Source organism: Ischnura elegans, chromosome 8, assembly GCF_921293095.1.
Source record: "Ischnura elegans chromosome 8, ioIscEleg1.1, whole genome shotgun sequence".
NCBI lineage: Eukaryota > Metazoa > Arthropoda > Insecta > Odonata > Coenagrionidae > Ischnura > Ischnura elegans.
In genome coordinates this window covers 56947322-56974686 of record NC_060253.1, presented here as the reverse complement: position 1 = coordinate 56974686, position 27365 = coordinate 56947322, and the positions used below count along the sequence as shown (strand labels likewise).

The window sequence follows — 27365 nt, the reverse complement described above, 5'->3', positions numbered from 1 at the left end:
AAATTCTTCGATATGACTACACAGGAAAATTACCACAAATAGGGGCAGGCGATGAACAAACACTTTCAGAGGTGGAATAATGTTGGTCAAAATCGAGTTTTCGAGCAATCGATTTTTAATCGAAATGAAAAGCTCGACTTTTGAACAATAATCGAAATGTGAATCGAAAGATCGATCAATCGAAAAAATCTACGATTCTCTTTTGAAAAAATACAGTTCGTAGAAAACATGCTTATTACTCATTCGAAAATTACTAAAAATGCACGTTTGAGTTGTAAAAAAGAAATTTGATACGAAATGCTGAGTCGGTATGACTGAATGATTCGGTAAAAATTTATAAATGCACGCACATTAAAGCCTTGGTATTACCGCTGTAACGATTCGGCTACATTAAAATTTTAAGAAAGATCAACTGATTGAGATGATTTCTTGATGATCGAGGGCGTGCCTTTTCAATAGTATCGGCCTGAAAGAGAAGTCTTTCACATGGGACGGTTGACATTATCGTAGGCCGTTAGTGACGCTGCTAAGATGAAACGATTTGGTGAAGATCGAAGTTGAAAAATCGAGTTTGGATTGAAACTGGAAGATCATGGATCGATAATTATTACCTCGATTTTTTATTATTAAAATCCGATTTTAATCGAAATCGATTTTTCCATCACTACACACTATAATGATAACACGATAACACACTATAATGACACTATAATGAATGACACGTATTGCTTTTGATTCACTCAATGGGGATCTATCGCAGATATCGTTTACTATTTGTAAACTCCATGCGAAATGGTAAGAAACAGGTGTTTTCCTCTTATCTCCACAGTCTTTCCATGTCGTAATAATGCTCTATTTTCCCGATGTCTTCGCATCTGTTTAGAATCCTCACGCGCGTAAAACACCAGATAAGACTGCGTATATTCTCAAGGTTATCGGACGAAGAAGAGGAAGAGGAATTCATGTGACTTATGGGGACAACTCAATCGGAAATTCACGGCTGCATTTCCTGCTTCTTCTCCACTTCAGAGTGATTTCATCATTTCCGACTTATAGATACAACGGACCTAGTTACCCGCTCGTATAAAAACGTGGAGCGAGGTGGTTGGAGCCTCAGTATTAAAGAGAACTTATTAACTGAGGGATCAGTGGAAAGGAGATTGAAAATATCGCACTCATTCCGGATCAAGGGGAAATAGGAAGATAAAGTTTCTCAGAAGACATCCATACGCAGGCCGCAGTCAAGATGAGAGGTGAGTTACTGACAAATATCGAATAGATTTTACTGCAAACCGAGGTGAAATTTTCTTGCCGCGTACATTTCATAATTCACTGAAAAATATTGTTTCTTTCTAGTCTAATAAAATATTATCAAACTTCCTTTCTTACTTTAAAAAAAACATGAAAAATTTCACTAGAGAGAATGGTTGAAACGAGGATGCTAGACACTCATTTGCGCATTGTAATAATCGTCATAGAGAGCAATAACAAAAAGAAAGTTCTACTATCAACCATGAAGTAAAATATCACACGTTATTGCCGACTTTTAGAGGAATGATTGAGGTATTCGTGGTTTGAATAGGAGTGCGAAAACTGCTCACTCTATTAAAATGGACTGGTATAGTCTGAGGTCACGTCAGTCGGTTGGCAAGGAGATCGCCATTTATTTTTCCAAAAATAATTCGAGGCACAGCAGTTTCTTCCATAAGGAATTCTTCAACAGAGAATTTCTGATATCAGATATACATTGAAGCCATCTCATAATGACTAAAAATTGCTATAGGGTGCCTTCAACTCACTGAATTTTTATTCTAATAATGGTGCTGATTGCTGACATAAAAGATATATTTTTACGAACGTAGCAGAGGACATTGGCATACGTAAGGCACTTCCACAGTCTCATGATTATCTTCTGATTTCATATGACAAGAAGTGGAAACTATTCGATTACTATAACCCATACACCGTAAACGGCTGTGTTTCGCACTTATACAGTTTACATTGTATCTAGTCAACTAGATTCTAGGAAAAAAAATTAACGCATTTCAATTAAAAAATAAATATAGCATTTCCGCCACCAATTTCTCACTATACCTAGCGAGAATCCATAACTAGCATTCACAGAATGATGTTCACTGGAGCACCGCAAGAACACTTCAGAAAAATGTCCACGATTAGATAAAGAAAAAGATTATCTCCAAATCCTACGCGCTGTTTTTTAGGAGAAAAATTTCCAAGACGAAATTCGCTGCCATAAAAATTTATATTTCAAATATAGAGGAAAAATAGTAATAAATTATTATATTGACAATTAAAGTACAACTTAAATACGTTTCCATAATATTTATTAGCCTTTACTATTTCTTTCACCGCTTTTCGATATCTTCGGCTACAGTGGTTTATCAGTGGTGGGCATTCCGCTGCCAGTACACTGCCTCAAGATTCAACTTCATGCAGCCCACATCGCTAATAGTAACCAATTATTTTGCGCTAAAAATTGAAATTATGTCATTATTTAATATGAAATTATGTGTTGACAAGGTGTACTACTTAAAAGAAGAACACTAACTGTAATTTTAAATTAAAATATATAGGTAGCCTAGCCGATTCGAAAAATCCATGATAGACGCCAATTTTAAAGTGCGGCCCGGGGGCATAAAAATATTGGTCCACAAGATAATAGATTTAAATCGAAATTGGCAGCTATGACGAGTCGGAAAGACTCCAGCATAGCAATGAAGTGACTTTGCGACTTCCACAGTTTATTTAGCATAGAACCACCGGTTTCGGGTGTCAAGCCGTCTTCAGGTACATTATCTCAGATAAAAAATCTTACCCTAAAACCCCTCCCTATCCTATAGCAACTTCCCAAACCTCTATTATCCATGTTTTTGAAATGATTTTTATCTTAGATAATTTACCTGAAGATGGCTTCTTAGCCGAAAGAGGTCGTTTTGTGCTAAATAAACTTTGGAAGTCACAAATCTCTCCATTGATACATAGATAATTAAATCACTTAACTCCGCCGCCAGCGAGGCCGGCTACTACACAGTTACACCAAATATCGCCATCCACCCTTGTTGCCGAGTTTTGAGAATCACCACGCCCCCTTCCCTAAATTGAACTTCCCTTTTCAATTCTAGGAAAAACTTATTCCCTGTCATTCTATTCTAGGCTTTCGTAATCGTAGGCTTTCCCGGCGTATAGAATTGTGGGAGATTACTCGGGATTTCATCATGCCCTGATGAAGAAGGACAACTCGTTCATCGAAACGTCGGCCGAAATGTAGTTGGAGACCCTGACCCGGTGGAAATCCCGGGTAACTTTCCACACCTTTCTCCCCTCTTTTTCTCCTCCAGAAGTTGCCACCCTTCGCCCACTATCTCTACCACTTCGTCGTCCCTCTTTCTCTCCTTCCATATAACTTTCTCCATTCTTCTCCATAGTCACATCTCGAACGTCGCCGGACTTTTCATACCAGCTTTCATCAGCCTCCCCAAGAAGATGTTCTCTGAGGTATATGGTATGTTTTCATTATTTTGACTTCATGATATATACCAGGTTTCCGCAGCTCTTTGCGGGACGGAAAAGACATCTAGATGAAGCTTAGACAGTGAAAACTCTCCATACACTGCATCTCCTCTCCTCCACGGACTAAGAAATAACCTCATCATTATCATCAGACAAAAATCCTAATATTGGTTTGACGCAGCTCTCCGATCCTCTCTCCTATCCGCTAGCCTTTTCATAGTGGCGTATTTCTTCTCTTTTTACTTCCCTTATAACATGTCCTATGTTACTCATTTGGGGCCATCCCTTGCCTTTTTTTCCCTACCACCTGTCCTTCTACAATTGTTTTCATCAGAAAATAATGCCTCATAATGGGGCCAACTAATGGTTTTTAGAAGAGTTCTATTTTCTCCCGCTCTTCTCAGAACTTCCTAATTACTTACATACTCGAGCCTTTTGATCTTCATCATTCTTCGGTAGCACCACACTACGAATCCTTCAACTCTTGACTTCTCTCCTACTTTCAACGTCCATACCTCGGAACTATTAAGACACAAGCTCCATATGTAGTATCTAATGAATTGTTTTCTTACTTCTATGCTTATTCTCTCAGCTGTAAGACGATTCTTCTTTCTGTAGAAAGCCCTCATCACCTGTGCTATACTGCTACTTCTTGCTTCGTCTGTGGTTGATAATTCGGTTTCCTAGGTAACGAAAATCTTTCACCTCTTCAAACTTTTTTTCCTGTTTTAATGTTTGTCTTAGCCTTTCTTTTGCTGCATACCTGTATTTAACAAAACTAATATTGATTTTATCGCAACCTATTCAATTGCAGGAATCTATCCTATTTCGCTGGCTTGCCTGATCGTTCTCTTCGCGTCGCTGTCCGACGTCGAGTCTAACTCGAATCCCTGCGCAGCTTACTCCTACGCCTGCACTACGGACGGGGACATCCCCCTTCTCGGGAACCCGTGCTGGTTCTGCAGATGCTGGCACGGGGACGCCACTACGCACCCCTGTCCCATTGCCAACGCCTTCAACCCGGTCACTAAACGATGCGAGCCCAATAAATATTGCTGAACTCGCTAATTGGTGGGCAATTCCAGGTGTAAATGCTGATCATCAATAGATTCATGAATTTTCTTCTTGATTGGAGGGAAAAAAGGAAATATCTGCTGTAAAATATTTGTTAAAAAAACGAAATTTTGACACATTTATGGCAATTACCAATAAAAAAAGGGAGTAAAATGTTTTTATAAAAAATTAAAAAATAAACAAATCTGCATCAAATGTAAGGAATTTCATCCGGTAAATGGAATTGTAAATTTTTACTTTTTTAGACAAATGTTATTCTTAGTCATGATAATATTTTTATGTATCCTGATCACAGTCAACGCAAACGCATGAGCACGATATCAATTAGCTTCTGTAAACTGGGTGATTTGGCTGAGACAATGGGCTCGCCGGTATGACGGTTTATCGCCCCACTGGCCCGGCAAATCAGCGAAGGAGTCTCAAATGCTGTTGGAATTGTTCAGCCCACGCATTGCGCAAATTTAATTTTCAGCGAATTAAAGATAAAATATGAAAGCATATATATATCTATATTGATTTTATTCACTTAAATTTCATCGCAATCTTTCCTTCCGAGATGAGATTAGCAATCGCGTCACATCCCTTCCACGGCAACTCATCTCAGGAATCCATGCTGGTGCAGTATATTCTGTCACAGAGACGCCAAAATACGCCTCTAACCAATTCTGTCCATAAGAGATGTGAAACGATTATTATGATGTAAGACGCCAACATTTAATTCACACGACTGGGCCAAATGCAGTGGCGTAACGAGGGGGGAAGTCCGGACCCCCCCGAAATATAAAAACACAATTCCTTTCCTTTATTAAAGAAAAAAATATTGAAAAATCATGAATTTACCAAAGATATATTTATCCAAATGTTCAGATGTCCAAAGTACCTACCCAGAGGTAATTTTTCTTTTCCACGGAAAAAATCTTTTCGAGCAGAAAATTACCGTAATATTTTACTAAACTCGTCAATCTACACCTACCCCGAGAAAACGCTTATTCTGACACAAATTTTGAAGGAAAGGACTTTCCCGAAGTAAACGCAATATACAGTGCATACGCAGACTTGAGAACTTAATGAAAACTTTCAGGTCCAAAAAGACAAATATTTTTCTTAATATAGCAAGTGGAGGAAAATTCTGAACACTTCAATTCGCCACTGACTCCGTGGTAAACAAGCAAAAATCAGGCATCGTATCAACAAGTTGTACATTCGAAACGATATTTTTTCCCGCCTGCGGGGCACAAGCTCCCAGATTCTGTTCCCGCAGCACTCGCGAGAGCCATCTAGCGGCTACGGTTTGACTCACCTCCTCCTCGGTGACGGGATCGTCTTCCACGACGACGACATCGTCGGAGGGCGCGGTGGCGGCGCTGCTGCATCTGCCGCTTTGCTGACTCGACGCTGGTGGCGCTGAGGTCGACTTCGTAGATGACGAGGAGGAGGCGGTGGAATTGACGGCGGAGGACGAGGTGACAGACGAAGGGGAGTTGCGGACGCACGGGGACGACCCGCGCCTCTGGGACCTTCGAAACGAATGGATGAATTAATAAATAAAAATGAAATGGATAAAAAGTGGTTATCAAATGCAGCCGCGGGTAAAAGGATGTTCGTCATTTGGGAACCAAAGTGGCTCATGGGGTTCTATCCCATCCTGAATTGTGAAGTCGCGTCAGTCAGCATATACCAACGGAGACTTTTAAAGCAGAGGTGAACTCAAGGTACCTACGATGATTCCCCATACGTAAGTTCGGATGTGAAGAAGTCAATGATTTAACTCTGTTGTAGAGTTCCCACGATGCTCTTTTTGTAAATTATCACTCACTACGACTAATTGTAAGTTAAGCACTTTTTGCAAAAGAAATATCCACTATTAAAATCGATTTCTCCATTGATTTCACGTCAGCTTCTCCAAATTAGTATGAGCTGTTGCAAGTGTGAAAAATAAGAATCCATCACACCATATAAAAATAATTTTATCTACATATTTTGGTGAAATGTGGCTCCAATTGGAGACTTTCGTGAAGCGAATAATAATGCTCGGGAAGTTGTCAAAATCGTATTTGAATTCCTCTTTAGCACACTAAGTCTAAGACGCGGTTAAATAAAATAAATCCCAGTTCTATAAAAATGTTGTGTGCATCACAGTCACCCTCCTCTAGTGTACTCTTTCTCCGGAGCAAAAGGATCAGCAAGGCGTTGCCATGACGCCAGATGGGAAGTTGCGAAGAGAGGCAGCTACATATCAAAGAATCATAGTCAAGCAGCTGAACAGCCAGCTACAACTACAGTTAAGGGATTTGCGCTGTACACTTACAGGATTACCCATCCGCGCCGCTAGAGGGACCACGGTTCAAGTTATGAAAGAGCACAGAAATGTAATAGAGGTATTCCGTTGCCAACTTGGACGCTTGTAGAAAACTTAAAGAGCTACCACGAAAAAAAACATGATTTACGCCGAACCTACACCATATTTTTCAGAAGTTAAAACACATATGCAAAAATTTAAGTGCCTAATTGTACCTACTCAACCGACTGCTCTGAAAAAAATTAAAACTTCGCGCGCTAACGCAAGGAAAATGAATTTGAAAATCTGCAAATTACGAATGGCTCATTTCACTGATGAATAAAAATGTAATTATTTGAATTTAATTCTATTTTTAACGAAAAATAATCAGGTGCGGCAATAATTAAAAGTTACGCCAAAAACTATTGGCATACTTACACCGATACAAATTTTTCGAATAGAAAGAAAACTATGTTTGAAGTCAGAATGTGTTAATTAAATTGAAAAGCTGCAGGGGCTAGCCTTAACGCTTGTAATTAAAACTGATGATTTTATGGATTAATTTACTAAGCTGCACGTTATGTACCCATATAAGCTTTATATAATCGAAATGAGTATTTTGGTAGAAATTAATCCAACGCATTCGATCGTAATTTATAATAGATTTTTGAATCGCACATTCCTTACTCCCGCTTGTCTTCTCGTGTATTTCCTATGATCTTCCCTGTGTCCCTTCCCTTCCATAATCTTATACCTGATGCATGGGGATTTATCCCAAAAACATGACTACAGTGCCTATTTAAAAATACGGAAAGAAGCTATTGCGCAACTTATTTTTGAGATCATTGGCTATATGGAGCAGCGGATATTTCTATCCCGGGCGTGAAATAAGTGATCGGCTTCTCATACTGAGGAAGCTCCTCTCTGAAATACGTTTTCGCCAAATTAAGAAATTTATTAGATTATCTTTATCAAGAGAAACAAAACTATAAACTTCAATAAACCATATTTATGTAATTTATGAGGTAAAGCGCTATTTTCAAATGCAAACCAAAATTCGAGCTTAAAAAAAACTCGCATTTTACATTTACCTCATACGAGGGATAAGATACCGATCTAATAATCCTTTAATTCAAATTATAAAATTTCGGAATTAGCACATCAGGACTGGCTTAAAGATAATATATCCAGTCATCCAGTTCTTCCATGAACTCATTTTCCAAATGCGTACCAGATTTTGATCCTTTTTTTCATCCCTCACCCATTTTGCACCATCTCTATCGTAATTTCCCCCTATTACTCGCACCACCCCCTGAAGTTTACCATTCTTTGTCATTCATTTGTAAATACTGTTGAATATTATTTAGCTCGTTGTTGGTTACGTTTTGCTTAATATTAGCAAATTATTCTCTTGTTGTTCTCTATCTTCTGTTATTGGCCTCGTGCTGTTTTTGGATAAATAAATAAATAAATCCACGATCACGATCCCAAGGCATGATATTCATAAAGTGTATTGGCTTTCTTACGAACGCGTGAATTCTGTAAAATCTTAAGTCATACATTCAGATTTTTATTCTCAGGCCCCGCGGAATGATAGCTGAAGAGAATATTATCCTGTTATCTGGCCCTTATTTTAGTTTTATATTCTTACGAATTTTCATCGAAAATCTATAAATCAATTATACTATGAGATACTACACTACTACATGATACTACAATACTAAGTGAATTTTCACAAAGACGATATTTTAAATATTTCATAATGCATACACTAAGACGGCGCCAAGTCCCTGCTCGTTACAGTTGTGAAAACCGACAGCCATCTGAACGACGACACTTCGTCATGCATGGAACTCGAGACGCTCGCTAACATGTCGGCAAAACATTACCTGGTTAGTTATTTGTGGAGGCGGACTGCAGCTGCGGTCATTTGCACCGCGAAGGGGACTGGTGAGGGAAGGAAATTACTGAGGTGAAAGAAAAAAGTTAAAGAGACAACTGCATCGTAGGGTAGTTATGCTTTACTTCTAAGTCGAGCGACATTAGAATCCATGCGATCAATGACGCCATAAGATAGAGGGGGTTTCAGGAGGACTATGCAATGGGAAATATGCATGTTTCTCCCGATACTGGAGCTCATAATGTTGAGATTTTTCTCACGAATCCGAATATGTGAGCCAAAGCTGTCTCCATCAATCACAAATGCTAATAAATGTTAACAAAAATAGAGGAAATCACGTGACCCAAAATTGTTTTCAGTTTTCACCAAATTTCAAATATTGGTGGTAATTCTGTCCAGCCATATTTTTGTGGTACTTCACCAACCTCTGGTTAAGACTGTTTGCGCCAGTGGTCGTAGATGATGTGGTTTGATTGGGACATATGTTTGGAACGTCGCTGCGAAAAACCAAACCTTTTTATCGCATCGTGACGTTTTGTTATCGACAACGACGAACGTATTAATGAGTGTGAATCGCAAGGCTCCACGTGTTCGATCACCTCCGTCATCCCAAGCCACAGTGCACCCCCGAAAATTTTCGCTTGTTGCCACAGGCGTGATAAAGATAGCCACCGTTTATCATTAGCTACCTTAAAATAATTAGTGCACTATTATTAGCGGTGCTAAACTTAAAATAAGACGACTCGTTGTCAGGCTGAGACGCGATTTCTGATCTTTCTCAACGCGTAGTTGCCTTCGCAAGAGAAATTCCATTGTTGTCTACTATTCAATCTTTTATCTCAATTTTATTTTTCATGGGTTTCTTACAAATGCGTGTAATCTGTGAAATCACTGGGCATAATTTCAGATTTTTAATCTCAAGAGCCGGGGAACAAAAACTGAGGAGATTATTTTCAAGTTCTGTAATCTATCCCCTCATTTCATTTCTATATTCTAATGAATTTTCGTCGAAAATGTATGCATCAAAAGTAGGAATAAAATTTAAAAAATGGATCGTGGGTCTATTTGCTTCCTCTGCCATCCATCGTTGAACGAATGGATGAAGTTATCCATGGAGCGCTTTAGGAATCGCAGTTCATTTTCCGGGATTCACTACGTGTCGATTTATGTTTCACGACGGATTCGCCTTGCAATTTGCGCCTACTGGGCGTTATCTCGTTGGAAGAATATTTGTTTTTTTTTACGTATATACAGGGTGGATGAAGGAATCTGCAATACTTCAGGACAAGGGCATACCCACGATCAAAACTAGCGGGGGAGGCAAGCCGTGGTCGTTCCAGTGGTAACATTTTAGCAACGAAATGGTTAATGAAACCAAGATTTTAAGAAATTTATGACAGCGCTTCATTAGTTTTTTAAATTATTTGCTTGAAAAAATAATGATTTTTATTCAAGTCTATTCATGTCTTCTACTAGTGTCATTTTACTTCAAAAGAAATTTTGTTCAACACTTCCGTTTTGAACTAAAGTTGTTCTCACTTCCAGGGGGCAGCTGCCCCCTCCTGGCCCCCGCTGATTTCGCCCATGCTTCAGGAGATAGTAGGGGAGACAGTTTTAAGCATTTTGTTTCCATAAACATGAAGTCGCGACTCATTAGTTGACTGAGCTATGGCAACGAAAACTTTTTTTTGTGTACACTTTGCAGATACCATAAAAACAGTTTTTCTTGGGTATTTCATTCATATTTCCCAATTACGGGTAAAAATAGAGCATTTCCCATATTAACCAATAAAATAGAACATTTTCCATGTTAACCTACAAGATACCTACCTGTGCGAAGAAAAAACCCGGATCAAGAATACGTAAGCCATGTCAATAAAAACTTATTAAAGGTGCATCATAGCGCTAGATTTGTGATAAAAATGAAATCTAGGCACCTCGCCACAGTTCTCTTTGAGTCATTACCAAATTCAAGCGATCCACTCAAATGTCGAGCAGACAACTTCCGCGAATTTCCATCCTGTTCCATAAAAATTCTCACAGAATATTCAACTTTACAGATGATAAAAATGTGATCACTTAGGTATAGTAAAACAATAGCTTTAAACCTTAAGTCACGCTCCGGATGCCCAACTTCAAGTATGATGTATGCACTTGACGCCTTTTTTGTTGAAAAAGAGTGGAAAACAAATATACAGTGGTAATTAAGCTTTGAAAACAGTTAAATGAGCGGTATCCTAAAGCTCAGACGAAAATTTTAATTAATACATTAAAAGAAAAGAATAAACAAGTTGAGCATCCGGACCAACTTATAAAAAATCCAGGTTTGTAAGTCGACAGAGCCAGCGAAAATTTTACGTACAGCCTTCATTAAGAGGAGTTGCCACCCTGAAATTTCAGCTTCCTACAGCTTTGTTACCCGTTCAGCGGCGCGCAGGGGAATGCGATGCAATCACAACAACCGAGAAAAAGGTTCTAACCGCGACGAATCTTTTATTTTGCTCTTTTTCTCCAGCAAGGACACGCCGTGGTAAATGAGAGATAGTACAGGCTCACGCAGCCAGTGCTTTATTTGCTTGCGGGATCAATTGACGTAGAGATTCGAAACTCACGCGTATGTCAGCGCCTTGTCCAAGCTGTTGGTTGCCGCCGTCGTCGGAGAGTAAGAGTGGCGATGGAAGCAGCCTCCGGTATCTCCTTGGCGTACTTGTGAACTGTGAAGTAAAAAGATTACAAATAATCCCATGGGAAAAACAAGTATGCAATAGGAGGACAGATACGACAAATTTAAGAAGCTTAAGCAAGGGCCAAGTCAATATCATTAATATAAAACAGATAAAATTAACAAGCCTGCAATTATATTTTTGTGACTTGTGCGTGAAATCAATTTTTAATGTTTTAAAAAATGCTTCACCTTTCACCTTGCTATTTCAGCAATGCCTTTCGTTTTTATTTGACCCACATTTTTGTGTTCCGTTTCGAATTTAGCCAAACCATGGTCGGTTGCGAACTATTCACTATTCAAACACTCCCATTTTTTGTTGTAATTGTTTTTTTTACTTTTTTCGATGTTCTCATGGAAGAATAACAAATATATTAATCTTTTTGTATTTCCTGTAGAGAATTCAAAATGAATATTTATCTGTTTTGATTTTTTCATTGAATTTAACTTTATCACCTGAGGTAGTTGCGTTGTGTTTGACTAGCTGAGATGTTTATTTCAATAAAAATTATAGCTCCAAGAATGGTAAAAAAACTATCCACAATCTATCTAAAATGGTAAAAATCTATCTAAAAAAACCAAAATTGGATACGATGATCTATCGTTCAAGTAAGCACCAATTAGAGGAGAACTCAGTTCTCATACAAAATTGACAGGCTGACTATTACTATATCTAATAACTCATTGCTAAAATCAATCCACTCTCTATTTAGGAATAGCTTTAAATCATAAGTGTCGGCATGGAGTACATATATTGGTGTCTAACGACATGCGCATGATGAATAAGCGTTAATTTGTACACCCAATCACATTTTTTATTTTGCCTCTTTTGAGCATAGCAACTTCTAAAACACGATTCTGCTAATGGTAATTATTACTTCACTTAATTACCACTTCATGTTCGCACCATGTTAAATTTAGTAACGTATACGGAAAGTTTAATCAATTAATTTTTTTTCGAATTACAAGCTAAGGTTACAAACAAATAATTTAGCTATACAGCAACTCCGAGCAAATTTCTCTATTTTTATGCCAACATACGCATATGATTTCAGTCCGTAGAACCATTATTAGTTTAACACAGTGATACCCTAAAGCTAAGCGTCTTAGAGTATGACTTGCTTCCAGTCGCGTAGTTAATTTCCTGTTTAGCATACGCAATCCTATTTAACACTTTCAATGCTGACCATGTAAAACTCAAAATCGACCCCCGGTGCGGCTGTCGTTTTTTAATGCAAAACGCATGCATGGGTGCCAAAAGAGCTGGGAAAAATAATGAAAAAATTTTCTTGGCCCTAATTTGTTAGCTATGAATTTTTTTATTTATGACGTGATATCACGTCACCCGCACAGCGGGATATTAACGCAATGCGGGTTGCATACTGTCGGATTTTTCCCCGCACCACCGTTTTCTTTCAATTTTTTTTCTGCGCTATGTATCCAAAAAAATACGAGGAAAATGAATTTGTTATGCTCTACTGGTATCGCCATTGGTATTTTGCCACTGCCATAGGGAAATTTTTGGCTTAGACGGATGTAATGCAAGTTATAAGTACAAGGAATCGCCGTGAACAGCTGTTTGATTGTGATGGTAATTCTGCACAAGATATTTCGGCGTATTCCTTGTACTAGTAATCCTAAGTATCGGGGTAGGGTTCGATAATATTGAATAATTTCTACATTTTCTTCTGAAGCCACTATTCTCGTCACAAATTCCTTCACTCGTTTCATGTTTTCAGCTCCAATTCCTTTCTTCCCATACGACCACCCGTAAGCATCAGATATTTAACAAAAATGGTTTTCACATACCATTATGAATTCCCTTCACTGCACGTGCTTGAGATGGGTGGCACTCTGCTTTCGAGATTATTTTCCGACGGTGTATTAGGGTGTTTCTTGACGTGCACCACTCCTGCCGGCTGTTCTAAGGTTGGAGGGGGTACGGAGATGAAGCGAGGGGTGATAGTAAGATTTAGTCGGTCCACTTGTGAGAACTAGGAATAACCTTTTTGGAAGTGCTATCGGCACATCAAAAAGATGGGGAAGGTGTGGGGAAATATTTTGCTGATGCGTGTCCTTTTAGGGTTATTGGAGTATAGGCTCCGTTGCCGAAATAAAAATGGATGTGGAAACAGAAATAATCAACCTATAACTTCCTCATTACTATCTTCTGAACTCAAGCCAATAACATATTTTTCAATATGATGTTACCGAGTTAGAAATTAATGCATAAAAACTGGAACTAATAGTATTTGCAAGCAAACATCTTACAAGTAATCTTCATTTAGGCCACGTATCGCGGTTCTTACTACGAATATTCTGCGAAAATCTGAAAATGATGTAAATTTTTACCGCAATAATATTTTTTCATTTGGTGCATAATAATATCAATTCGAGTAAACCATTCAATAATACGTATTGCTAGGAATAGATTTGAAGCATCTATGCCCCTTATTACTTACCCGATTACCGAAAGCAACGATACGTTTTCTTTCTAATTACACGAGGGAAAGAGTAATTCCATCGCGCTAGGAAATCTCTAGTTACTTCTTATTTATGTAAGATCCCTAGACTATTGAAAAAAGGAGCACATAACATGAAAAAAATATATTTTATTTACCCAAAACAAATTCAATACAATCGAAATGATGACCATTTTTAAATTATATATTATATACCACTACGTACAGTCATGTATGTTTTACCTGTGTAGGAAATACCTCTCTCACAAATTTTATAACAATATAACAACCTACAATACTATTGCAATATAACAAAGCAACTAAACAAGGCAACCTATAATACTATTGCAATATATGATACAAAAATATATAATACTATTTATGCCTTCTTATGAAAGAAAGAAAAAAGCTCGGGACAGAGTAGAGGAGACCTAGCAGCCAATGTAGATATCTGCAGTCTCTTTCCTACGCCCAAGAGTGCTTGCACCGCAATAGTGCAATACTTGCACCATCGATTTTTCTTTCTGCCACCTTCCTCTTGGATGAGTTCAGGGAAGTGAGATTGATATATTGATGGTAAAAGTGGCTTGGGATAAGGAATGTGGGATGGAAGAATAAAGGACCTAATGACAGAAAGACGGAATTTATAAGGGAAATCTTTCCGGCGGGTTCACGATAAATGAAAAAGCGTGCATAGCTTTCGGGAAGGAATTATTAGGGAATCAATGGAGGAGTGAAATGAATCTAAAAGGAACGGATTTTTTTAGAGGAAATACTCAGGCTCTGAATCGTTTGGGCCGGTATTCGCTGAAAAATGTAGGGCTTGAAGAATGCTAAAGAATCCATCACGACTCATGTATATCCGAAAGCAAAGCAGGTCAAACAAGATAGCAATGCTCCATAAGTCGGATATATTGGTAATAGGAATACTTACCTTGTGAAATATTAGGCCTATGAAGGTAAAACTCTTCATAGGTCAATTGTTTCCAATTCCTAACCTATTCTTTCGAAGATTATGAGAAAGTATGTCTGTATACGAAAGAGGGTGTCTGGGAAAAGGAGACGCAAAAACACTTGGGTCCTTGGAAGGGGGTGGAATGGTGAGAGCTGGGTTTTCTATGAAAGTGATATTTTGAGGGGTCACTGAACTAAGGGTCCACCGCAAAGGACGGACGGTATTGTTAGAGGGTTCAGGAAAGAATACGACAAAGGGGATGGGCCAGTGATTGACATAAAGGGATTTGGCGTAGAAGGAGGCAACGCAGTACCTGACTGTGAGGGTTCAACCTCCTCCCCACCCTCCTCCTCTCTAATTTCTAGCTCGGAGTCTTCAGAGAATGCCTGATCCCGCTCTCTTCCAGGAGCTCCCCCTTCTTCGTGTACATTCTTCTAGAGAAGGCAGAGAGCTAAGAAGGAAATGTTTGTGCCCTTGCGGAGGTTTCCTCCCTCGACGTCGATGGCTGCAGGTCCTGATGGAAGGTCGAAGACTTCCGATCATCTACAAAAGCTGATGAATAGAGAATTTCACCTCTTTCAGGCGGCATTGACTACCTGCCAACATGAAACATTTTCCGTTTTACTTCTCGCTTCCGTACCATCTGCAATAAATACATTGTATTTTTTTTTAATTCCGATAAATAACAGGATCAAAGTAAACACTCTCGGTGAAATAGGCCAAAGCTGAAATGCTACAAACAGCTTTACTAATGTAAAACTATGTTTAAGAACTAAATATTCACAATGGCGAGACAAAGAATTGAAAGCACCCATAAGCCATTGATTTCACGGTTATCGAGAAAATAAAAGCATTTTTATAAAGTAACTCCTAAGCACTTTTTCGCCAATCCATGGGATAATGTGCAAACAGTTATTTGCAATTATAATAAGAATGTTTATAAGTGCATAATATACATATATCAACAATAAATATTATAAATAACTTACACTTTTTCCGTAAATAACTTCCTTCGCTCTCGTAATATTGCCGCTTGTCGATCCCCTCACTGCTTAGGAGTTGCACTGACAAACAAAGGAAGGGTGCAAAAGTTAGAGATATGTTACGTTGCATAAAAAAATGTAATGGCATTTTCAAATTTAAGTTAAAGTTTAACTAATCACAGTACTGCATGTATTAATTGAATAAAACTTATTAACATCAGACAATAAAGGTTCGAAAAATGAAAGGCTCGCAAGAAGAAAAAGGAAGGATGGAAAAAATCTATATTCTCGCTAAACGTTATTAAAACAATAAAAAATTAATAAACACACATAAGTAAGTTCCAGTTAGTAAATACTTTTGATTTGTAAAATAAAACTCAAATAAAATTTGTCAAACTCATGCATTAATAGAAATAAATAAAAATAATAGCATAAAATACAGGGGAGAAAATGAATGAAAATTGGCTTACCTTAAGATAAAAGGAAAAATTTCTCCCGATCCTCCCAGGAAAGGTTGCTTGAAACGGCGTCCACAAATGCGCTCCTAGATCCCTGCTGAGCAACTTACAACTTGTTAGGGGGGTGAAATGTCATAAAAGAACTGAACCGAGCTCTTACGGAGGGCCGGAACCCTCGGGGTACACATGACGTGATATCACGTCATCAGCACCAGGGGATAGCGCACCATGACGTGATATCACGTCATGCCGCACTCAAGGTGTTAATCTGCCCCCTTCACCAGTATTTTACTGATGCAAAACCGCTAACACGCAACCCAGTGGTTTGTATCCCATCATTGACCATCCTTCTGCTCTGAAACCGAATACAACTAGACACACTGAGCGGCTACGATATGAAAAAAAAACATTTGCGGTAAGAAAAAAATGAAATAGAGACGCTATTTACAATAGGCAAAGAGTGCGTGAGAAAAAGTCCTTCTCTTAATGTAGATACTGAGAAAATAATCATCCTTTCCTTACCAAGGAAATAACGCGGAGAAATTCTATTCAAAAGGACATATTAAAAAATTAGAGATGACTTCTAAACAAACATCGCATCTCGTCCCGAGGTTATCACAAAAAAATATGACCTAGATTTTAAAGAATTTTAGAAAATTTTCAGACTGAAAAACAAAAAGGTTTGAATTATGAAAGAATTTGAGTCCAGAATTTTAATTATGAAAACCAATATTTGATTTACACATGATTAATACAAATTATTGATTTAAACACATGCATAAAAATTGATACAAAGATGCTTAAAAGTTTCAAGTAAATAAAATAAATAACAAATTTAGCTATTTAAAAAAATGTGACCCAAACGAGTTCAGTTGTTTCTTCGTATCCTCTAATTTCATTTCCCTCAAGATATATTATTTCAACTTTGAGCATAATTAATGGAACAATGGGAAGCTTGAAATATTTAGTAAATCTACTAATTTTTATATTATTTATTCATAGAAATAAATAGAATAATAGGAAATATTCTCTACCTCCCATCGCTACAATAGTATGTCAGTGAAATTACTACATCATATCCGAATATATTGTTATTCATACAAGGACCAAGACAGTAAATTATGAAGGACACTCGAACACCTCTCATCATCTTTAAATTATACCTTTCGCCGTTAGTAATTCCATACTCTGAAATACCTATTTGCTAATATTATAAGCACCCTATATTTTATATTAATTTTCCAGATGGCGATAAAACAATAAAATGTATTTAATGAAAAAGAGATACGGCAATTTTTCACAAGATTATTTAATTATGCGACGCGTTTCGACCGTTAGGTCTTTCTCAATTACAGGTACACAATACATCCGTATTTGGGCGAGATTGAGACTTGAAGGTCCCTTCTATCACCTTCCGCCTCGTCATTCATTAGTTATAAAATATTCACATAGGATTGCTGCGTCTATTTAAATTTAATCAAATGAAAGTACACTGAAAAAATATAAAAATACTTACTCAAAGAACGTCTAATCTTTACCGAGAGCACTTAGAAGTCATTTTATCGATAGAATACCACTCCACCCTAAAGGGCAAAAAACGGACTGAGGAAAGATAAAGCGCTTGGATGAAAGGGAAATGAACGACCAACGTCTATTAGCACGGCCATACAGAGGATAGCACAATCAGCTGTTAACTGGAGGGCTCTAAATTTGGATACGAACCTTAATGGCGTCGTTCGTCAAAGCAATATCTTTCTTAAGAGGATTCGGACTCATCGTAGAAGTTATATTCAAGGGAGAATCCTCCATTCAGAGCGAAATAAATTCCAGCATCCTATTGTGTAACTATTTAAAAACGATATAGAGTTGAAAATTATTGATAATATATATTGATTGATTTATTGTTCATTATATAAAATTGTTTGTTAGGTTTCCTGTACTATTAAGCTCATTGATTATTTTTGGACCTGAATATTTGGAAGAAAATTAACTAAGTCTAGCTTAATTAAAAACTTGGAAATAGTTAGAGAGATAATAAAATTCCCAACCTTTTTTAGATTTAAATAATACTATAATGACGCTCCGGAACAATTTAATATGAAAGGCACACTTTACTATTAAAAGCATTGAAGTAAGAGTTTGGTATAGAATGGTACTTGGAGGAGGGGAAAAACATCTGAGATCATTTTCGCCATGAGTAGGGATGGAGAGAAATCCGGCGTTGGCATTGGCCTTGATCTTCACAAAAGGCGCCAAGAGGACCACCGTTTGACGTGCAAGTGAAGAATAGGTAAAGTAGATAATTTCAAAATCATTAACTTGAAATATCATTTTGAAAGAAAACCTGTCATCCAATGAGTAACATCTTCGTAGCAAATATTCAACGGGCATGCAGTTTTTCTCCATAACACGAGTAAACAATTTCTCTGATTGATCTCAAGTTTGTTATGCTCCCGAATATTTTTGCTATATCATAAATATTTGTTTCAATTCACCACCAAACATTGGCAATAGCTCCTAGTTTTAGGCCCAAGTTGCGGTCAAATCAATGCCATACATTGGTTCTGCCTCTGATAATTTTGAAGTATCCGTGCAAGCACTGGCTGATGCACAACCTAAGATACCGCCCAGCATTGAGAGCAGTATCAAGTATAGCACCATAATAAACAGCAAATAAACTAATAACGAGTGGTTTCTAGCATGTAGATAATGGGGACGGATCAACAATTATTTCCAAGGCCGTATCTAGGAATTTTTTCTGGAGGGTCTGACAGGCAAGGTCTGACAGACAAACGGTCTTCTCATATTTGAGATTAAAAACAACAAATAGCAATTACTGTACGAAATATTCTCATTATTATTCTCTTTATTTTAATGTGAAAGTTATTAATATGAAATTAAATGATTGAGGCTCCGTAATGCACAAAACAAAACGAACGTGATGATATCCGTATTAAAAATTTTGTCTATTCTTTAAGCGTCTGGGGGAAGGGGCACGTGCCCCCGCGCCTCCCCCTAAATGTGCCTATTATTATGTCCCAAAGAAAAGATAGTACAGAATTTAAAAAGGTACTACGTATAACGAAGCTCTGTACGCCAAAATACGTAAAACGAACAGTTGTTAATTTCGATACTTTGCATGAGAAAAGGAGCTAGATATACGGATTCAGTAGTACAGGGATATCACCATTTAGAGAATTTGGCAGCAGCTACTGCAAGAAATACATTACTGATATATAAGCTTGTTGGGTAAGCGTGGACAGGGTAGGAAATGGAAGGTTTAAAGGGAGTTAGAACGTATATTGTTCTAGTTCAAACTATGAAGCTACCTAAATGAGGTTTATCATGAATATCAAATTCCATGATTATTATTTCATTTATCCAAACAATTCAGACGGCAAAAACAAAAAATAATCTTAAAAATTAGGACAACTATCATAAAAACGGATAAAGTACATTATAAATTAAACGCAACGTTGGTCATAACAATTATAAAAAAGCAAGCGTTATTTTTATGCACGTTAACTCTTCATTGATTATCATTTGGCAAATGGCGATGCGTCATTAACCATGACCATATTCATCATTCCGAAGTCTTATGAGTATCCTCTGCCTGAGTATCACAGCGCCTATATAACCCAATAGGGTGAGGTCAATTACCTTCACAACTCAGCCTGCGGTATCCCAGGAAGTTGCGGTAAACAGGCATTCTCACAATGCAGGGTTTAGCAGCCAACACCCATAGGTACAACTCGACATTGCACATAAAGAGCTTGAATTGGCCAATGATACCACGCACATAATTATCATTTTAAATATGTCAATACAATCTGTATAACAGAATAAAATATCCATAAATGAACGATAATTTTTTCTTTTCCAATCCTCTATTTTTACTACTGAATTTGAATTTTGGAGATCAGTTCTTCACATTAAAATGCACTTCTGCTGACGTTTCGGATTATTTATAAAGCATCATCAGGGTTTGAAATGAAAATGAGTACATAATTTTCGAGCATAAACAAAAGCAAGGGTTAAAAACGATTATTTAAAATAGTATGAACGATGGTTAATAACATAATTTTCGAGAATATTATTATTAAAAACATTGTTACAACCCTTTATTTTTGTATCTAAATTATAAACTTGCGCTTGATGCAAGACATTAAACCCGAATGTGTAGGGCACACCGTGGTGCGTTTACGCATGCAGCACGTTTACGCAGTGCATTTTTTCCAAACAGAGATACTATAACTGGCGCGCCTAAAGTCATTTGATACGAATGCTGCTTCATAGGGGCTTTTCTTACACTATTTTGAGCATCAGTCAAGCGTCGGTCTTGCGTTGCGTTAACCTGCCCCGTGAACGAGCCAAGTTTACGCTACGGACTTAGACCTAAAAACATTTTTTTACGGTTAATAACACAAATAGCCAACAACTGAATGATTATAATTTTTATTCCATCAATATTTTCTCATTTAATTTATAATAAATCAAATATGATTAAAACGATACAGCCGCTCTTTATTTATTAATGGTGCAACTAAACTATAAGTTCATTGAATGTTAGGCGGTACGAAGTTCGCCGGGTCAGCTAGTAAATGATAAGAAGAAAATTATGGAGCTTCGAAAAAATTTGATAAAAACCGTGAAAATAACCCTTTGAATTGCGAATTATCAATGGGTGGCATTTAACATGCTTGTTTGAGCGCGAATTATAAATTGTACGCACACGAGCAGTTCGTACGCGAATCTGCGTAATCTGATTTGTATCATTAGAGATGATATAGGACCTCTCATAGTTTCCCCATCAGGAAAACGTTCACTATAACTGTTTCCGTTTTATTCCAAACATATTTACATAGCAAAACTGACATTCAACGGAAATGAAGTCGTAATTAGAATCAAAGATCCCATCTTATTAAATAGAAATAAATTTTAACTGGTTTCAGAGTTTGTCAATAAATTTGAATTCTTCCATATAGCTATGCATCTGCTCTGAAAACATATTCTTTATATAACGACAAAGTATATCACCGAAATTTGACACTGAAAAAAATGCCTCGAGGAAAGTCAAAAATTAAATAAATTGTCTTTCATGGGCTTACCCAGTGAGGGGCAGGATGGGGCAGCGCCCCCCCCCCCTCCACCCCCCCCCATCCAAGCAGCAAAAATCGCAAATGTCAAAGGAAAACAATATTATAATATTTTTTCTAGCAAATACTATGAAAAACTAATAAAGAGCTGTTACAGTTTCCTTAAAATGTTGATTTTACATGCTTAAATCTTACCTAAAACTTGAACAACCATGGCCCCTAGTTTTGAACCTGGGTACGCCTATGTTGTATTTTCTGATTAGAATGAAGTGTGCAACATTATTATTCGCTACACTTCTCGAAAAATAAGACATAAAATGAAATTAAACACCTCCAAACGTCAGATGTCGACGCGACTGAAAGCTGATTGATAAACCTCGACAAAAGATGGACCACGACCAAGTGAGTACGAATTATTTTTATTCAAACCCGGTTCTTTCGGAACGAGAGAGCAACAACCTTTTACCCACCACATCCGCTCGATTCATCCAAGATGCTCTTGAGCCCATTCTACTCCCTCGCCCTTTCATTCTCAAAACAACTCTGGAGGAGAGGGAGCGGATCGTATTCACTCCCTCTCCCAAGCAGCTTCGCGGGAGGATGGGCTACTTTGAAAAATAAGAAACGAGGTTTGAACGAAAATTACAAATAAATTACAACATCAGTTTTCGTAATTTACAGAGACCCATGAAAATTCTGAAACGCGCGATAACTTACCGGAAAATAAATTTGAAACCTATTTTATTTACTCAAGGAAATCCCTAAAAATTCCTCTGGTGTATGAAATACGAAGTAAAAAAATCTCGTTGCTGGAAATATTTTTCCACAGTGCCTTACTTATTATGCATAAGAACTGTGGCGGCGACTCCATGGGGCGTGAGGGGGCCCCAGCCACCCCCCCCCCAAAATTCGTTATGGGTGTGAGGAAAAAATGTGTCAGACTTGCCTATTTTCCCCGGAGTGTCAAGATATCGAGATTCGAGTTAACAGGGTTCTAATGTTGATCATATTACTCTTCTAATATGCTTTAAAAAAACTTAAAACTCACTACTTATAAAATTTCCCGGGGCAAGATCCCCGGTTTGGGCCCCCAATATTTTTTGTAAGTCGGCACCCCTGCATAAGAATATACTGTCACATTACCAACTCATCACAGCCAAAAAGATAGAATGGAAAGGAGAAATAGGTCTTTCTGCTCAATTTATTTCGCTTCCTTTCGTTCCAACTGAGAAATTCTGGATTGCTATAGTATTAAGCTTAAGTATATCATTTTTTTTTTCAAGCCAAAAATTTCATAATTTAGCGCAGTAATTTCTACCGGTTCATGCTCGTCTCCATGGACCATTTTGTGAATCGCCCCGTTTGTTGACATTGAAGTTCCCTACGTTGAACTTCCCTCTTCGTTTCCAAGTAAGGCCTAGTAAGCTCTTCGTTATCCATCGCTCTTCCATCGCAACACTTATAGTTAAAGGTATTTTACCGGTTAAGGTAGGTTTATATGGAACATTTTGCGAATCACTGGGAATTGCAAAAGGAAGTTTAAGGTATGGTTGGGAGACAAGCGGAATGATTTGCCAAAATTCGATGATGCCTCATGCTAACCTACTTAAAAGGGTAAATACTTATAATATATACTACCCAGGTGTTTACCTGCCCTAAAATGAGAAGTCTGGTCAAACAATTCATCTAGCAAAGTGACCAGTAGCTGGGTTTTAGAAAATTTGCCCAAATTTCTAGGGTGTTTAGGCATAATTTTTGTTTTTTTCCAGAGTAAATATGTTTTTTTAATCGTTCATTATAAGAAATTTTTCGTAGTTTTGCAGGATAACTACGAACATGTTAATAATTTATAATTACTATCGAGATATCAACCTAGCAAAAATTATCACTGCGGTCAAACAATTCATCTCCAGAGAGGAAAAATAATAAGGAAAAAAAGAGGACAGATTTCTGGGGCTTCGGTTGATATTCCAAATACTTAAATATATTTCTTATTTTAAGTAATTGGCATATTTGGGAGGGAAGGAGGGATTAGGGAATTGGATTTGGGAAATTTGTTTGGGAAATAGGATTGGAATAAGTGCTAGTATTCATCTAGAAAGGTGACCAGTAGTTAAGTACTTGATAATTTCATGAGATTTCTATGTTGCCAGGCATAATTTTAGTTTTTCCAGAGGAAAAATATAATTTTTGTCTCTCATTCATTATAAGCAAATTTTAGTAGCTTTGTTGAACGATTAAACTTTTCAATGCTTGATCAAATATTCTATCGAGGCATTTACCTAGCTAAAATGAGCACTACGGTCAAACAAATAAATTCTAGTCATGAAAAAGATAGGAAAAAAGAGGAGTGAGTGCCGGGGTTTTGTTTGATATTCCAAATACATAATGACATCATGGGAAGTGAAGAAATGCGGGAGGGAGTGGTTATGAATAAACGCAGATTCGGAAGTGGGAAACGTAAAGAAAAGCAAAGCGGAAAAAATTTGAATTCTACAGGATGAGTGGTGATGGTATAGTGAGGTACAAAAAGAGAAAAGAAGACTGCGTACCGGCATAGGCGGATATAGGGAGGGGTGGGTGGGGGGGGGGGGGACGGGGGCACGTGCCCCCCCTAGATCCCATTATTATTGCATCCGTTTTGTATTACGAGGTATCCTTGTGCCCCCCCGAGACAAAATCCTGGATACGGCCTGGCTTGTGCCACCCCACCCCCACAGAAAGAAATCTTGGATCCGTCCCTGAGCACCGGAGTTCAATTTGATAATCCAAATACACTATGACAACGTGGGAAATGTAGAAAAGTGGCTGGGGAGTGGTTGTGAATAAGCGCAGAGTAGGAAGTGTGAAACGTAAAGAAAAGCAAAACGGAAAAAAATTCGAATTCTCAGTGGGGGATTTTCCTAGCGTGTTTACCGAATGGGTTGAGGGTCGAGTAGAGAAGTGTTCGGTGGGGCAGAAAAGCGGAGACGTTTGGGGGAATGGGGTGGGTGTATTTGTGGTCATACGAGGAGGAGGGTGGGGGAGGATGGGAGATCTAAATTTAAAGTCGTCCGTCTTGGCGGGCTGCCTTGTCTAGATGCCGCCGGCGTCTTGAACGAAGTGTGTGTGTCCCTGACTCTCTTCCTTCCCACACCACCACTTCCACGTCTAGGGGGTGAGACGAACACATTTCTCGATAGAAACTCCCGGGAGGCACGGACGAAGAAAAAAACGAAAGGATTATGGAGAAATAAGAGCCATATTTGTATATATCCGTCCAATTATGTAAGTTAAAAAGGCAATCCTTAATTTTAATCCTCCAACAAACCTACCAAAATTCTCTTATATTGAACGAAAAAAACATGTTTCCTCTGGAAAAACAACACTCTAACGGCACGGACAAAAAAAGAAAGGAATATGGATAAATAAGTGCCATATTTGTATATTTCCGTCCAAATATGTAAGTTAAAAAAGCAATCCTGAATTTTAATCGTCCAGCAAACCCACCAAAATTTTCTTATAGTGAACGACAAAAAACATATATTTCCTCTGGAAAAACAATGCTATGACGCCCTAAACTAACACTCTGACAGCACGGGAAAAGAAAAACGAAAGAATTAGAGTGGAATTTGTGGCAGTAATCATCTAGCAAGGTGACCGGTAACTGGGTATTTGAAAATTCTCTGAGATTCATGGGTGTTACAGGTATAATTTTTTTTTAATTTCCGGAGGAGGCAACGCATTTTTATCGTTAATTACTAAAAGCGGTTAGGTAGGCTTTTTTTTAACATTTAATTCATGAATTATTTTAAAACTTTCATACTTATAAGAAAATTAATAAACTATAGCTTAAATCAAAACTTGGAAATAGTCAGAGAGGCAAGAGTGTCACCAATCTTTCTTAGATTTAAATGATGCTATATTGGCGCATTGGCCGTAGGTCATTTTACAGAGAGACTTTGCTATTAATAGCACTGATCAGCATAGTATTTGGAGGACACGGTGACATCAAAGGCCATTGGCGCCATGAGGGAAGATTGAAGAGAAACCCGGCGTCGGCATTTATCTGCTCTTCGGCGTCGGCATTGGTCACGAAAGGAGACAAGGGGACCACGGTTAAACGTCCCATCCGTCGGACGGAGTACTGTACTCGCAGTGCCTCGCTCAAGCAGGGATCGGGGGTTCTGAAAAATCTCTCTCACCGCCAGGAATTGAAACCAGACCCACAACAAGGGTGGGAATCCAATACTCTAGGTACCACACCAACTTGATCCCCTAATAGGGATGATATTGGAAGATAACAACTTAAGCTTAGACTGAGGGAGTTTACTTTCTTCCAGGGTAAACGTCAGGGCTGGATAAAGATAAAAGAAAAAATATTCCAGTTTCTATGAATTGCAAAAATATACCGGAAACAGAAAGAACGCTTAAAAATGCGACATTCCTAGATTAATTTGAGTTTGCAATTTGCCGATAAAGACAAACTCTTAACGCTGACGATTTGCAGACTTGACTGATAAGAAAAATTATTAGGTACTTATATAGAAAATCTTGTACCTACTTTTAGTGATAACCGGATTACAAAATTCGACATCACAAGGTAAATTTGAAATATTTACTTTCTGGAAAATACATTTAGCCTCGGTTTCTGTTACATGCATCGACACGGCAGAAAATTTCCGAGTCAATCCGATATTTCCCTGATATTTTTATACTTTTCACGAAAATAATATCCCTTCAGATTTTCCGGTCTTCCCGGTTTCCGGAATTCTGGTCATCGTGTCTACCGCACCAGGCTGTTCATCATTGAAACGTGGGGTTTCCATTAAAATTGCTCCACTTAATTTAATAAATAATGAAATGAAGTAACCAATATGGATGTTACACAGTTAATTTTAAGTGATAGATTAATTTAGTTCATAATTAAACTTTTAATAACAAAATATTCGTCTCCAGGCCTTAAAGCCTTCTCTTCCTATGACGTCACTTCTCTCGTTGCAATGGTCTAAGTCTGTGTTCACGGTGCAGATGGTCTAAGTCTGTCAATAAAGCAATGTTGAAAATGATTTTTCAATAACCTATCAGAGCAAGCTGTTTTTTCGGGCCTCTCCCATACCGAACTAAAGGTCTATACGGCAGGCTTTAATCATTAGACTTCCTTTGGAAATGTGCCATTTCGAAGGACCGCCTAAGCGATGAAATAATTTACAAAAATTTTGACAATATTCATATTTGGGGGATTTTGCTTCCCGGATGATTTCCGATTACAGAAACAGCGACGGATTAGCCATCGACAAACCTTTGAGGGATCACTCACAAAGAGGTTGCTAGGAAAAAAATTTAAAGCTGCATACAGAGATGCATGTTCTGGTGTATTTTAATTATAATCAGCTGATACACATAATATTTACAAAATTAGAATGAGAGAATCAAGTGAATCGCGACAAACCATTTTCGAGAGGCATGATGTAACATTTCTCAGTTTCCGTTCATCAACCAGCAACCTTTCCATACCTGCCTGGCTCATGAATAAATTGAAATGGTTACATGGGAAGAAGTACAAGTATTTCTAAGCGTTAATTTTTTTAAATGAAAATAGTGGTCTACATATAAGCGACAACTTTTCTCTCTATAAACATTTTAATTAATGAAACTAATTAATTCAAGTTTTTATGGAGAGAAATTTTGAACTATTTAAAAACTAAAAGTTTTAATAAAACTGTAACGGGAAAATAATGGTATATGCAACTCTTGTAGCACTCCCAGTATGAAATTTCAACCTGCAGAGAGATGCTAATTATGATGCATATTTGCTCATCAGGCGAGGGTCCAATGTACCCAATCACGACTCTAAACTATTCAACATCATCACCCATTGAGGGGAAGGATGTAATTGATTGAAGAAACAATAGCATACTAACGTG

General features: G+C 37.7%; 1 protein-coding gene and 1 long non-coding RNA gene across 2 annotated transcripts in view; one reads left to right on the top strand and one right to left on the bottom strand.

Annotated features, from left to right (window-relative positions):
- Nucleotides 1-27365, bottom strand: part of LOC124163414 (tight junction protein ZO-1) — a 267749-nt gene that overhangs the window by 235569 nt on the left and 4815 nt on the right. The window contains exons 2-3 of the mRNA XM_046540312.1: nt 11396-11497; nt 5906-6122 (exon numbers count right to left, since the gene is read on the bottom strand). Coding sequence (XP_046396268.1) covers nt 5906-6122; nt 11396-11497 — 319 coding nt within the window. The remainder of the gene's footprint in view (nt 1-5905; nt 6123-11395; nt 11498-27365) is intronic.
- LOC124163416 lies at nt 896-5105 on the top strand. Its single transcript, XR_006865768.1, has 2 exons — nt 896-1253; nt 4346-5105. It is a non-coding gene; the product is annotated as an uncharacterized LOC124163416 (long non-coding RNA).